This window comes from Apaloderma vittatum, unplaced genomic scaffold, assembly GCF_000703405.1.
Source record: "Apaloderma vittatum isolate BGI_N311 unplaced genomic scaffold, ASM70340v1 scaffold1125, whole genome shotgun sequence".
Taxonomy (NCBI): Eukaryota; Metazoa; Chordata; class Aves; order Trogoniformes; family Trogonidae; genus Apaloderma; species Apaloderma vittatum.
Genome location: NW_009718548.1, coordinates 73,230 through 86,942, shown reverse-complemented (window position 1 = coordinate 86,942; position 13,713 = coordinate 73,230). Strand labels below are relative to the sequence as shown.

The 13,713-nt window shown below is 42.7% G+C and overlaps 1 protein-coding gene across 1 annotated transcript in view; it reads left to right on the top strand.

The window, feature by feature from the left end:
- Positions 1-155: 155 nt before the first annotated feature.
- The window catches only part of LOC104274594 (ankyrin-2-like), a gene marked incomplete at its 3' end in the record, with an annotated part of 86,407 nt that continues 72,849 nt past the window's right edge, over positions 156-13,713 (top strand). Inside the window, 2 exon segments of the mRNA XM_009870272.1 lie at positions 156-290; positions 10,321-10,422. Coding sequence (XP_009868574.1) covers positions 156-290; positions 10,321-10,422 — 237 coding nt within the window.

The window sequence follows — 13,713 nt, the reverse complement described above, 5'->3', positions numbered from 1 at the left end:
GAATTGGAAATGGTCACCGCGCGCTGCCCGCAGTTGCTGGGGTTTCGGGTTCTCCTGGGCTCGGGGAAGGGGGGAGCGCAGGCGGGCTCCTCTTTTCCCGGATCATCGGTCGTCCTCTGGGAGCGCCGGCGCGAGGGCGATCCCGCTCGTAGGATATGGGCAATGCGCCGATTTGCCAGTCTTGTCATTCGGAAAAGGGTTTGAGGGCACAAGGGAATATACAGGATTTGGATAAAACCCCGGACTACTATGGATACAGCAGCGAAGAAAATAAAGATCCTGAAGCTCTGGTAAGTCTTGGCTGAAGGAAGGAGGAATCAAAGGGAAAAAATTCAAGATTGGGGTTGTGTATGTTAGAATTGAAAAGGGATCTCTTTGCCCAGCCTGAATCGTCCCGGCTAGGTGGTGGTGGTAAGAGTTCTGCTGAACGTGTGCGTGTCCGAGTTTTGCTAATGCAACCGTGATGAAAAAGCAGCTGTCGCTAAGCTGTGCCGGCATTTATAAGCGTTGTCGGCTACCAAAAGGTTTAGGTACGTGGAGAGAGCACGCCCGTCAGTGAAACAAGTCCTTCAGGTGAACGGAAATAATCACTTATCCCAGTTTGCACGCCTGCTGTAAACGGATCCTTCATCACTCACTCCCAAAACTTGAGCTTGGGAACTTCTTTTCAAGCTGTGGTGTGTGTCCAGTACGCGACGTTATTTTCTGTCTTTGCAGCAGAGACAGAGCCCCACAGTTCTCTATGCAGATGAGGGTTAGAGGGAGCGGGAGCAGGCACGCACGGGGGGTCACACTGGTGACTGCCGGACTCGAGAGTTAGCCGTCGGTAAAGGATTGTGTCAGTAATGGCAGCATTTGCTCTGCAAACCAGAAGAAAATCGCTGAGATGAATATTTGTGTGATGCCTGTGCCACTTGAAGTGCCTCTTCCCCCCCCACACTTTTTTTTTCTTCCCCTGTTTGGGAAATATATTATTAAAAGGTTATTTTGTTCGAAATTGGCAATGCAAGGAGGCGGTGTCAAAACTTCTGGCAGAGCAGAGAGGTCAGTACATCCAAATCCTACATTCTCCCGTATTGATCTAAACTGAGGTTGTTCTCAGGTCAGCGTTCCGCTCTGCCCTTGCGTGAGGTACCGCGCTGCATTGTAGGAAATGTAGGCGAGATGAGTTACAGCGTTTCCAAGGGAAAAGGAGACCGGAGGCCCTCCCAGCTGCAGCTCACAAGAAGTTCTGCTTTGTACTTACAGATAATTTCGATGCTGTCTTGGTTTTCTGGTCGAAACATTTTTTTGGCTCAAATCTTCTGACCGCTTCTACTGCCGGTTTCACTGACAACGCAGCCGGACCGCTTCTTCAGAAAGAAAACTTTCCTCAAGCTTAACCATGAAATGCAACTATTTCTTTGAGCTTTCAGACTTCCCCCCCCCACCCCGACAAGCAGTTTTTGGTTGAAGGAACAAATAATCTCCAGCATTGCTGGTGGGAGACGTGCGGTCAGGGGGAGGGACAACGCCAGCGCAGCTCTTCCCGTGGTAGGGTGGGGAGATTTGCCTTAAGGTGAGTGGCCTGAAGCTGGGAATGAATATTTGGAAGTTCCTTGTGGCACAAATAAGCAAACCTTGAAACATTTCTCTCCGAATGCAGAGCCTCCAGGCTGCCCTTCTGAGTAAGGTCAGGGCTTTGAGGAGGAGGCAGGAGTGAGCCAAATCCAGCAGCATGTGATCTTTGAGCGGTTTTTTTTCTCCTTGGGTACTTTTCAGTCAGCCTTCGGAGCTTTTTGTAGCAGACAAGAGATCAGGCACTTTGATAACAGCTCCGAAACGTTTAATCGTAAGATTTTGGCTTCTAATAGCTCTGGTAGTGACTGACAGAATTGTGCTCAATTCAGACAATACAACACTTGGAGGATTACAAAGGACAATTGCTGTATTCCCTTAAGAAGGTTTACAGTCTCTTGTTGTATTTATTATAGTGATAACAGATTAAAAAGAAGTAACATTAAAAAGGTGTTCGTAAGTTAGAAGTGTCTGCAAAGTTTTGTCCTGAAGGGAAAAGGTGGTATTTGAGCCAACTCAAATGGCAAAATTGCTTTTTGGGTAGTACCCCTTTTCATTATTATTATTACTTGATGCCATAGGAAGCATCTACATGATTTTATACATCTTTTCTGCAGGTGAGATTAGATAAAGTGTTTTCTCTTTCTGCTACCTAGAGCTGAACTGTTTGGAATGTAGGGCGGGGATTGTAGGAGTTTTGCTGACAGGCAGCGTTCAGCGGGGAATTAAGGGAGACGCCGAGTTCTTAATGACCAATATACAAAGAACAGATGTCTTGGTGCTCTCAAACCAGAGCACCTGCTTGGTTTCCACAGTGGACAAAGTCAAAAATTCTTCACCTACTACTTTGGTATCCAAAAATGTCTTTGGTATCCAAAAAGATCTTTACAATGAGTCTCGCGTTAGAAACCGCTGCCTTTCAGTAACACCCATTTTGTTGGCATCTGTTTTAGTCCATCTCAAAGGAGCGTGAAATAATGTTTCTCTCTTTATGGTACCAGTAAGTTTCAATCAATGAGCGATCGATTAATGGTGTTGAAGGGAGTAAAGCCGCTTGATTCCTGAGCACTGATGGCGTGAGCCTGTTTCTTTTGTTAGAAAATGTCCCCTCGATGACAAGACAAGGGGTGGAAAGGGATGAAAAATTAAGGAGAGGGTGGTAGAGTCATCTGTCAACAGTCTGTCAGAAACCTCCCTTACAGGCTAGGTTTTGGGTAAGGCTAGTTATTATTCTGCTGGATACTCTTGGAATGGCATCCTAATTCTTTCTAGAGGTGTTCTAGCCTTGTTGCCTCTCTATTTAGGAACATCAGTAGTAATGGAAACTTGCCATGGAAACCCTTGAAATGCCTGCCAAGTTCTGAAGTTGTTACTAACACCTCACAATCTCGATACACGGTGTCCGGAAGATCCTACGTATTTTTCTTTCCTTGAATAATATTTAATTCCTTTAGTGGATGTTTTGGATCCCTATCAGTGTTGAAGAGATTGGTTCTGGGGTCCGTTTGAACATATCCCGAATCCTTGCTCTTTCAGGAAATGACTAAACGATACTTTCAGTTGAAATCCAGCACAGGAGTTTTTCCCCTTAAACAATAGCATTATCCATTTCTCCTTTTAGAGTAGTTTAAAAGTTGTAGTAAAAGACGTGAAGATTTTTCTAGCTGTTAGTCTTACGCAGGCTGTGGTGAAATCTTTCACCCTTTAAACACAAATCTTTTGGCGCTTGATTTGTTGGCTTTTGGGGGGGGCGTTTATTTTTGGTTGTGTTTTGGGTTTTTTCTTGAAATGCTATTTTTTAGATTCACATCGATGAGTATAATTCAGTCTTGCACACGTTGTTTCCAAGCTGGGAGTCGCACACAAGTGTTTTTAAGAACGCTTCAGGAATTACACGTGCTGGAAGTTCAGCTAGTACTGAAGTGCTGGATTAGAACCCCTTTTGTGATGTTAGTTTATTTTGTAAAAGCAATATGGATTAAAATAACTTCCGTTATTTCAAATACTGTATTTGGAAGGAACATAGAGCTGGGCAAAAGGCTTTTATTCTGCTCTTTTTCATAGAAAACTCTGCACTTTTGCTTCAGTTCTCACAAATCTGTCGCTGACACAGTACGAGTCTGCTGGCAGCGAGTCCGAGTACTGAACGTAGTGGGAGGGCTCCTACAGATGTCTGTGGCAGCTCAGAGTCCTAGAGGATTTATAGAAGACATTTGTTTCTAGGCTCAAGGAAGGGTTGATTTTACAGTACTTTTCTCTTCCTCTTTCGCTGCTGCTGTATTTTCTCCTCTTGGCCCAAACGCAGGAACACAATGAAACGTGTTTAAATCCGTCCCCTAGCAAAGAACTTCAGCCTGTCGAATTGGAGATCGATTGGACATAAAAATGTAAAAATTAAGCATATTTCGAAGGTGTTTTGCTGTATGTAGCCCTTTCTTCTTCTTCCCGGTTAAAACTGAAGCAGAACTGATGAAGCGTTTATATGCTCGCATGGAAAGACAAGAGGGGCTGCGTGGCTGGTGTCCTACAAGCTCTGGAATTTCAAGAAGGAGTTGGGAAAAGAATCAAAGGTGTCAGAATGTAACAACCAGCATAAAATGAAGATCATGCCTTTAGGAATAATTGGGAAATTTCCCATCAGCATCAGAAGATGGAATAGTTGAAGCCCGACTTTTCCAGTCGCAAAAATTAGAAGCGTGTGAGAGCTTTGGGTTGTGTTAGTGCAGAGCAATCCTGTAGCAGGAGCTGGTGTTGAGATAAAGCTGGTAGCTGGGTGTGGTTTTCTCCTCTTTACGTTACTCAAAAAATTATGTTTTTTTTGGGGTAGTGTAATAGCAATAAGTAACTTTCTAAATATCACATGCAGCTTTCTGAGAACAGTCTTCATGGAGTTGAAAGCACTACGAAAGTGTCATATGCAAATATTAAAATTTCCAGAAGAACTAGTTGGATGCAACAGTTGTTAAAATATGTTGGAATTCGAATACGTTTGTTATTTTAGAATGTGCCGATGTCACAATGCATTCCTCAAGCTAATTTTATTTTCTTAGCTTCTTTTCTGCAATGGGTTGCAGCCTCTCTGTCTAACATAAGAAAGCTTTTTACCCATATGTATAATAAATATCAACAACATTAGTCTTCCCACCTGCTTTAGCACTCTATAACTTCAGCTCTTACACATCCCTTAATAAATCGAAGGAGAGAATATTCATCCTAAGGATCACAGGACTTGCTGAAGGGGCCCACGTGTGAATCCAGTTAGGTCTAGCCAGGGTTTCTGTGTCAGACAATCCTTTTCTGTCTTTAAATATGGGCAAACTGGTTTCGATTTGCAAAATCACTGAGTTTTAAGCCCGGGTCATATGCAGGGTATAGCACAAAAGCTTTTTCTTTTCTCGTAGCTGTTTCAGGCTCTTGTGATTATACGATGCTCGTTGCTGTATAAATAGTAGGAGTCTTTATGTTGACGTGTGGGCCCGTGTCTGAAGTGGGTGCAACATTTTGGGGAGGACAACTCCGGCCACGGTTCCAGCTCCATGCCAGGCAAAGTGGGGCCACCTTCTCCATCTCCTTCGTGACGTTCTATGGCTAATTGACCTAAATACTTATAGCACCTTAATTTATTCAAATTATATGTGCTTAAAAGTATGTTTTTATTTTTCTGGTTTACAGCCATCATCAACGGTGTGGAGATAGACCTCCGTGATCAAAATAGTTCCTGGCTAGATGCTACGTCTTGGTAGAGAAAGTTTAACTTGCCAGACATCTCTTGTCTCTGGAAGCTCGTCTTCCTCTTCACAGTCCCTGTGATTTGGCTTCTCATTTCTTACCAGAGAAAAGATTAGTTTGTTGTGAGCTCGGTTGTGTCTTTTTCCTGGACAAGAAAACACTTCAGATTATGAGGTCGAGATGTTTGTTTATTAAGACTGCTCTTTTCCAGTTGTGGGCTTCTCAGTTCAACTGTTTGTTAATGAGTTCTTTACGACTAAAGTTCCGTAGCAGCTGAATCAGATCTGAAATGCTCATACGTGCTTGAATGGAAAAAGCTATGCAGTAAAAATACTTCTGTGACATTGAAAAAAGAAAATTGGCCATGTTGTTCATCCAGCGATTTAGACACTGAAATATCTTTAAGGTCTGCAATTTAATCTACCTTGCTTCACATCTGACACTAAACATACATTTTTATAAGCAGAGGAAGTGGCTTTGAAAGTAAAGCACCGTTGTATCTCCTTTCTTCCGCAAGATGAACATTATTTCATTAAAGACTGAGAAAATACGTTTCCATTATAGCTGTTATTATCTCATTTAAGTCATTTATGAGTGTTAGATTACTGAGCCGGGGCCAGTGCAAGATTTAGCTCACGTTCTGGCAGTCATGTCAGAACTTCAGGCTGAGATTCTGCTGCGGTAGTTTAATTAAAAAACGAGTAGAACCCCTGTGCTGGCTTACGCTCTTAGCTGCCTCAGCGACTTGAGGTTCTCAGTGTCACTGTGGTTCTGTTGCGGTGATCAGCTCAGTAACATCGTGGTTCAGAGTCTGACCGAAGCTCTTTTGAGGGAAAAAAGCTTTGCTTTTGAGATTTCGGTGCTGATGTGCAAACTCTGCCCTAGTGGCAGGAAATACGCGTGCGACACATGAGCTGCGTGAGGGTAACGCCTCGTCTGCGCCGCTTGTAGAGTTGTACCCGATTAAATGATGGCTGGTTCTGAAATCAGAGAATAAGCAAGTCCGTCAGGACAAAATTTAGTCGTTGTCTCGAGGGTAGGAGCATCAGTTGACGCTCCCATCAGGTATGGCAGAAGGAAAAATGGCTGGGATGTGTTTACATCCCTGTCATTCCCTCCTCCTCATCTTTTAAGTACTGAATAACATCAGGAAGCCATGATTTTAGATTATGCAGCTTTCCTTCTCAATTCTAACTCCAGACGTTAGCTGAATACATTAAGGTGATGAGCCACCGGTCAATTAAGAGCTTTTTAATGAAGGGGAAGAGTTAACAAGCCATCAGCATCTTCCTACTTGTAGAAACAGCTGTTGGACAAGCACGATCTCACGACTCTGAAATTTCTAAGTGGCATTAAAACTGTCAGATAACGCCAAAGAGTGCCACACAGACAAATTCCATCGTAATGCTGATTTTATGGGCCATAATAATACAAGTTTCACTTTAACACAAAAGTTTTCATAACTGCTAATGATTCGAGTTGCTTGATTTTTATAAGCCACACAAGTTACTGGAAGGTTTGCTCACCTCCTGATCAGGGCCAGCCTCTTTGAAAGTTACAGCTAAATAAAAAAGGTAAGCCCTGAAGGGTTATGAGTATTCAGATACAAGCTTTTAATACACGTACAAACAAAAAATATTTCATTAAAATGTAAAACTGACATTTGCTTATTATACTTTGGGTTCGAATTCCGGTTTTGCTGTCATTCAGTTGATAAATTGTGTTAAACATCTGAGATATGAGAAATATTTGTGATTAGAGACGAGTTGAGGTCATTCCCCTTTTTTGGAGAGGGGGGAGAAAAAAAGCAAAGCCGGCCTGCAGGAATAATTTTACTACCGACGTGATTTCAAACATGGATGGCCTGGATACTGTTATTATCAAAGCTGTCTTGTGAAAGCTGAAGCCTCCTACTCCCCCCGAGTCATCCCTTCTTTAAGCGTGAAGCTGGTTTTCGCCAGCAAATCTGAATATGTGGAGAAATTCTGATGAGTTTGGTACAGGCTGTGATTTCACAATTTGATTTTGCACATGTCTATAAAACGCCTTTGGGAAACGGGCGCGTGCTCTGTGTGATAAGGGACGTGGTATCCTATGAGACAGGAAAAACCAGAGCGAGAGCAGAGGAACCAGAAGGGAAGGCTTCCGTCTATTTGAATAAAACACTCATTTCTGTATATGATTTAATTACTGAGGGTCTCTGAGCTGAGTATTCCAAGTTCAAGGAGAATTCTGGCATCGCAGTTCGCAAGAAAGATGTTGAATCCGCCACGTCTCAGTCATTTAAAAAAAAATAAATCATATATTCAGTTGATTATTTTTTATTATGTCTGACAATGAGGTACTTAGAACAGATTTGTAATCTGCTGGGAGCGTACTTAGGTTACTGGGATTTTCTTCACATTGTAGTTTATTTATAATGCTCCGAAAATTCTGGCTGAAGTTGTTTATCCTCAGTCAAAAGTGAAAGAAGACAAGTGAGGTTGGAGCTTCTGGGATTCAGTAACGCCGAATATTCCTCACAAATCCCTAGAATTGCGAGCAGAGTTTTTAAATGAAATGGTTGTCAAAGACTTGTAGTACGCTCTCGCTGCATGTGTATTGGGGAAACCTCACCTCTCAGGGGTGGGTGCACGGAAAGAGATGACAGGATGAGGTGCAAAGGACTCTGGCTGCACGGTTTTCTCCCTTTTCTTGTAAAAAAAGTGTCCTTAAATGACAGTTTGTTAACAGTTTGTCTTCACCAGCTGGCAAACTAGTGAAGACCAATGTGCCAGCTTCTGTGCTATTGAGAATGCAACTAAAAATCTGTATGTGAGGAAAACAAAATATTCCGGGAGATTACTGAATCGAGTGGAAAAGCCCGCAGATCAGAAATCATGGTTTTTTGAGCATGGTAAGACTCCAGAAAGCTGCTGCGCTTGACTGCTGAGACGATTTTGTCAAAATGGATTTGAATTTGGAATGCACTCAAGTTGCTGACACAGGAGTACTGACAAAAATGCTTTTTGAAGACCTTGAAAGAATGAGGGAAGGAGAAACTACTGGTGACCTACTGAAAAAATCAGAGTTGACAAAGCCAGGAGAGAAAATAGAAGTGTGAGTCCTGAGTGCTGAGCTTTTAAACACAGCGCTGAAGCTTCTCAGTGTTTCATGGAAGCAACTCTGGGGGTTTTCTGGGTGAATTTGTGTACGAAGCAGCTGAATCGCTGCCTCACGTCTTATTTGTGTGTTGAAGTTTGCTTTAGGTGAGAATGTGCAAGTCTGCGAGAAACTTCTGAACTAAGAGAAGCTTGGATTTTCCAAGGCAATTAAATGAAGCATCAAGATCTCATTGCGTTCTGCCGAGTTTTTAATTTTATTCCTCAAGTATTCATGATCCAGCGCTGTTATTTCAGAGCGAGAACATACACGGCAAGAGATGAATAGAAGCACCTGTGCAGGGAGTTAGTCGTGAAGAATTAATTCCTGATAACTCTTGGTGTAGACAAGAAGTTTGTGTTCCGCGTGGTGGTGGATATTTGGGTGTATGTAACATGTAATTTAATTTTGAGATAACGACAAGTGTGAATCAAGGAGATGAGAATCTATTTTGAAAGCGCTTCTTGCATCTTCTGAGGTGGACACGAGTGGAATATTGGCATGTTCTTAGCTACAGCCTGACCCACCAGCAATAACGGAGACTTCAACAGTTTTAGCCTGTTATGTTACTCTGTGTGAAGAAAAAACAAGCAGTGCTTGATTCATCCCTAATAAAACAGAAGCTGTTAGATGTTCATTTGTTGCATCGTTCTCGCTTAACCTCTAAAAAGTATAAAACCAGGTGATGGCCAGTTTGGCATGGTAACTTCTTGTAGAAATAGTAAAGCATTAAAAAAGAAAAGTGAGGAAGAAGAGGGTAAAACGTGTGTCCTGTTGAGGGCAAAGATGCTTTTCCCATGAATTTCCCCCTTAGCCCTGCGGCGTGCTTAGAAAGATGCTCTGTTTTCTTAACAGCCTAAGTCGTGCAAAATGTGCTGAAGCTTGCCGAGAGGAATTTAAAGGGAAATATTTCTGTCTTGGCACGCGGCGTGGTTGTAAGAAGCGTCGTTTTGATGGCACCCATCTGTCGCCGATGAAAATAGGTTGGGAGCGGGGATTGTGAAGCGAGTCGGTACGAGCGCGATAAGTAGGGTGACCGAAATAAACGCGCGCAAACGGATTGGGCGACGGGAATAAATTGCTTTGCCAATCAGCGTCAGTAAGCTGGAAGTGGGAGGCTTCAAGGGTAGTCTCACGATGTGGAAGAATGGTTTTCACCCGGTGTTTCTGACGGGGAGGTGGAATTAGATGAGAGGCATCGCCACGGACACCGAGTCCTGGTCCCTCATGTGCCTGCCCTCCCCGACCCCTCTGGTTGCAAACCAGGCTTTTAGGGTTTATTTACCTGCTTTTTGAAACTCAGGCCTGTTCTGCTTCTTGATTTGAAGTTGTTACTGTCTCTGCGCCCCTTCCCAAATCCTTCTTCTGTTTCATCGTTGCTTCTGTCGCACGACTTTGGATTTATTCCTGCAGCTGCATTAGGAACTGGTTTCCCTGCGTTGTAGGTTCCCGTGGGGGTGAACATCATGGTCTGGGCTGGTTTTGATTAGCTCATGTAATTTCACGTCGTTATATGTGTATATATATATGTATATAAATAGATATGTAACCCCCCCGAAAACTAGAGCAAGTTGATGCTTTTATTTTATTCTTGCTAATACCAGTTACTGTGATTTCTGGGGTTTTGTTTATTTTTTTTTTTTACCCCTTCAGTTCTTGTTAAATTTGTAACTTCAGCAATTATTGCAGTATTTTGCTCACCCTGCGAGGTCTGCGATTCTTCTGTGCCAGTATTGCCTTGCTGAAGAATGTGTATGCTAATCAATGCAGATAGAATGCTAAGTCAGTGTTCGTGACAGTTTTATTCTCCTGCAGCGTAAAATGGGGATGAAGTTGTGCTCTCTTTGAAGCAGGAGCTGACTGGAGACTTCTTTTCTTCTTATCTTTTTACAGTCTGACAGCAATGCAAGCTTCCTCCGAGCTGCCCGAGCCGGCAATCTGGACAAAGTAGTGGAATACCTGAAAAGTGGAATAGACATTAACACATGTAATCAGGTAAGACATTTGAAAGACAGAAGTTTGCAAGAGCGAGTTGCAAGAAACCTCCCTCAAAAGCTGTTTTTTTCAGGCTAAGTTACTTCATACAGATGTTTTGATTCCCTTCAAGCTGTGTTTTCAGTCTTGCTCTTCGGTGATATCTTTCTGCAGGAAGCTGATAACGTCTGTAATATGTTGCTGCTTTAGGTAAAGCTCTGAATAAGCCTTTTTGGGCTCCTGTTCCCTGCCACTGCCTCGCAGGTACAAATATGTGTTGGCAAAGTAATTAAAATCAAAACTTAAGGTGTGCTTTGGTGATCTTACACTAATGGACCTGCTGTTGTGAAGTTCCAGTTCTTACTCAGTCTAGTTGTACTCTTCAAAATATTCAGGATGCAAATTCAATACACATAGAAAAAAATAAGGGAGGAAGTTGTGATCATAGAATCACAGAATGATGTCGTATCCTTTGGATACAGGGAAATAACCACGATAAAATGTGTCTGGAGATCAGGTTGAAGGTTCTTCTTCTGGTTGGTTTCTCTGGAGAAATCTGAGATGTCCTGAGGCACCTGCGGCCAACAAACCCACCTCACGACCCCTCTGCTTGGTTTCGTGTCGCTGGGAAGGAGTGGGATGGAGCGCTCTGTCCCGACAGGAGACGCGTTCCCCAGTTTTCTTTTCCACGCCAAGAGGCAGTCTTGTATCTGTCTGGAGAAGTGAGGTGGTGCCAACACTCCAAATGGAGTTGCAAAATGTTTTGCAGGCACCTGAAGTTCCTTGTAAAGATACGTTTTATTTTTTTCCTACTCTGGGTATTGTGTTTAAGCCCTGTAGCATGGGGACATTTTTAGAGTCTGCGGTTTGTGTCACACCTGAAGCAGTTCTCTGCAAGGATGCACGCCCCGTTATTTGATAGTAATAGCAATAACTTTTTAAAAAAAGTCTAGATTTGTAACCAACTTTTTACTGTTCTTAAAGAAATTATCCTGTCTCTATTTACAATACACGTTTCTCCGAAAAGAGTCTGTGTTTTCAGTATTATGCTTGTTTTTCAGAGCATCTTATCACTCGACTTGGTTATTAAATTAATGCGGATGCTGGGGGAATGGGATAGCAAGTGACTAATTCGTCCCGAACAGAACAGATGTTAGCAAAATAAGCAGGTGGATTTGCACAGTATCTGTGTATTTTATCAATACTAACATGCTGTATTTTATTAATAATAAATTGAATAAAATTTATTATTAATAAATTTAATAAAAGTTTATAATTCTTGTAAGAAAGAGCTTTGTAGTGTTTTAACCAGCCTCTTTTGCATTTCTGGTGCACCTTTGACTTCAGTAGTTCTGTTCTAACGAAGACTTTCTTGAGCTCTCCGTTTCCCTAAAGCCTACCTTGGCCTTCATAAAATTTTTACAAGGAATTTTTGATGCATGACCTTGTCGGTCTTCAGTGGGTTGTAAACCACTTCTTCATTTTGAAGTTCAAGGGCAGCAGGAGGCGGTTTAGCGCTCGGCACTGCCTGTCTCCTCCCTCAGGAGCTGTTTCACCAAGATCAAACCTGATCTTGGGCAGCTGGAAGAGCACCGGGCGGTCTGGGCGTTACAGAAACCTTCTCATAGTGCTTCATCACATTGAAGACACCATGGTCACCCGGCTGATTTTTCTCAGCCGTCCCATGCCAAGCACCTGATCCCCGGAAGTCTGAGGTTTCCCTTGCTATTTCAGTGAGATCTCAGCCGTTAAGTAAATGTTCAGGGGGTGGTATTTTTAGCCGACTAGCTAATTTGCGTCCAAGCAGATTAAAATCTCGGAGCTCGCTTGCGTTAGCAATGCAGTGCTGGTTACCCTCTGGCAGTTAGAAAGTAGCCGTGGTTTTGGTTTCAGAAAACTCTCAACTTAAATAGGTTTTTATCCCTGGTCAGTCTTAACTAGAACAGAAATTGTTTTGCCTAGTGTTACTGAAAGTACTTACATTTTCTCTACCTCGTCTTTCAGGGAGGTTATTACTCCTGTAAAAATAAACTGTTAAAGTTACGCCATTGATGTGGCTGTAAAGTGATAGAATGTTTTAGCTTGGCTCTTTTATAAGTCTATCGTATAAATCCAATTACTTCTGCTTTGTAGCCTAGGGACCTACATTTGCAAAGCTTATTTAAGCGACTAGCACCATCAAATTTAGCAGGACCGTAACCGTAACTTAAAACACGTATGCAAGGAAGCGTCTCTATTGGTCCTGAGAGATGTGTTGACGTTCTGGTGAAATCAGTGGCACTTCTTTGAAGGGCCATTTGAAAACTGGGGATATGTGGGGTCCCACTTGTCCCTAACTCTGAGCCAGTTGGGCTCAAGGCAACCACAGCCTGGGAGCAGCTCAGGGGATGCTCGGAGCAGCACCCGCTCTCCTCCCTGCGTTTCTTGGGGTGCGCCCGTATAGCTGAGCAAACCTTGAGCCTGGTGGCCGTGAGCTACGTCATGGCTTAAAAACCAAACAAACACAAATCCCTCTTCTTTAATAGCCTGTGGTGTAGAATTCGTGTTATTTCAGGAACATTAGTTCTAATTTAAGTCTTAATTTAATTGAAATCTGCAGGTAAGTGCTAGTCTGAAGATGGCTGTTTTCCTCAGCTGGAGTTTGTGTTATCCAAGTGTTATCTATACCACCAAGAAAGCCTCCCTAAAATTCCTTGCTACTTTTCTGATATGTATATGGTGACACTCAGTCAAGGAAAAATGTCAAAACTAAATTAAAACCCCCACAATTGCAGCTGCTATTTATTTTTTGAAAGAATAAGAAATGAAATAATCTAAAATATTTTTCATTTCCCCAGGTAGAAGCGAGTAAATCCAGCCCCAAGTTATTATATTCATAGAGACCCAGAAATTTTGTTGTCTTGTGGAAACATTACGAAGTGTTTTTTTTTTCTCTTGCCTTGAGAGGAATACAATGAGGGTTGGTGCCGATGTCTTTTCTGTGGAAGGTGCTTCCCATCTGCAGGGGCCTGGCAAAGCTCCTTTTGCACCGTACGGTGAAATCAGAGTCAGGAGAATGCAAATATCAGCGGAGATGCTGTGTAATTTCTTAGTGGCTTCGAGTAACTGAAGGCTTCGTGCATGATAGGTGGCAGCGGGTTTGAACTGTGACTGAGATCAAAGCTGGACTTAAAGCTGCGCTAATCGGGGTAATAAAAGCGGTTGATGAATGTGCAAAACAGAGAAGTCCCATATTAACGTGTTTTAATTCACTGGTCTGTTGTGAATTTTATCAGGAGTGGGAGCAGACTCCTCTTCTGGAGGTTAGGAAAG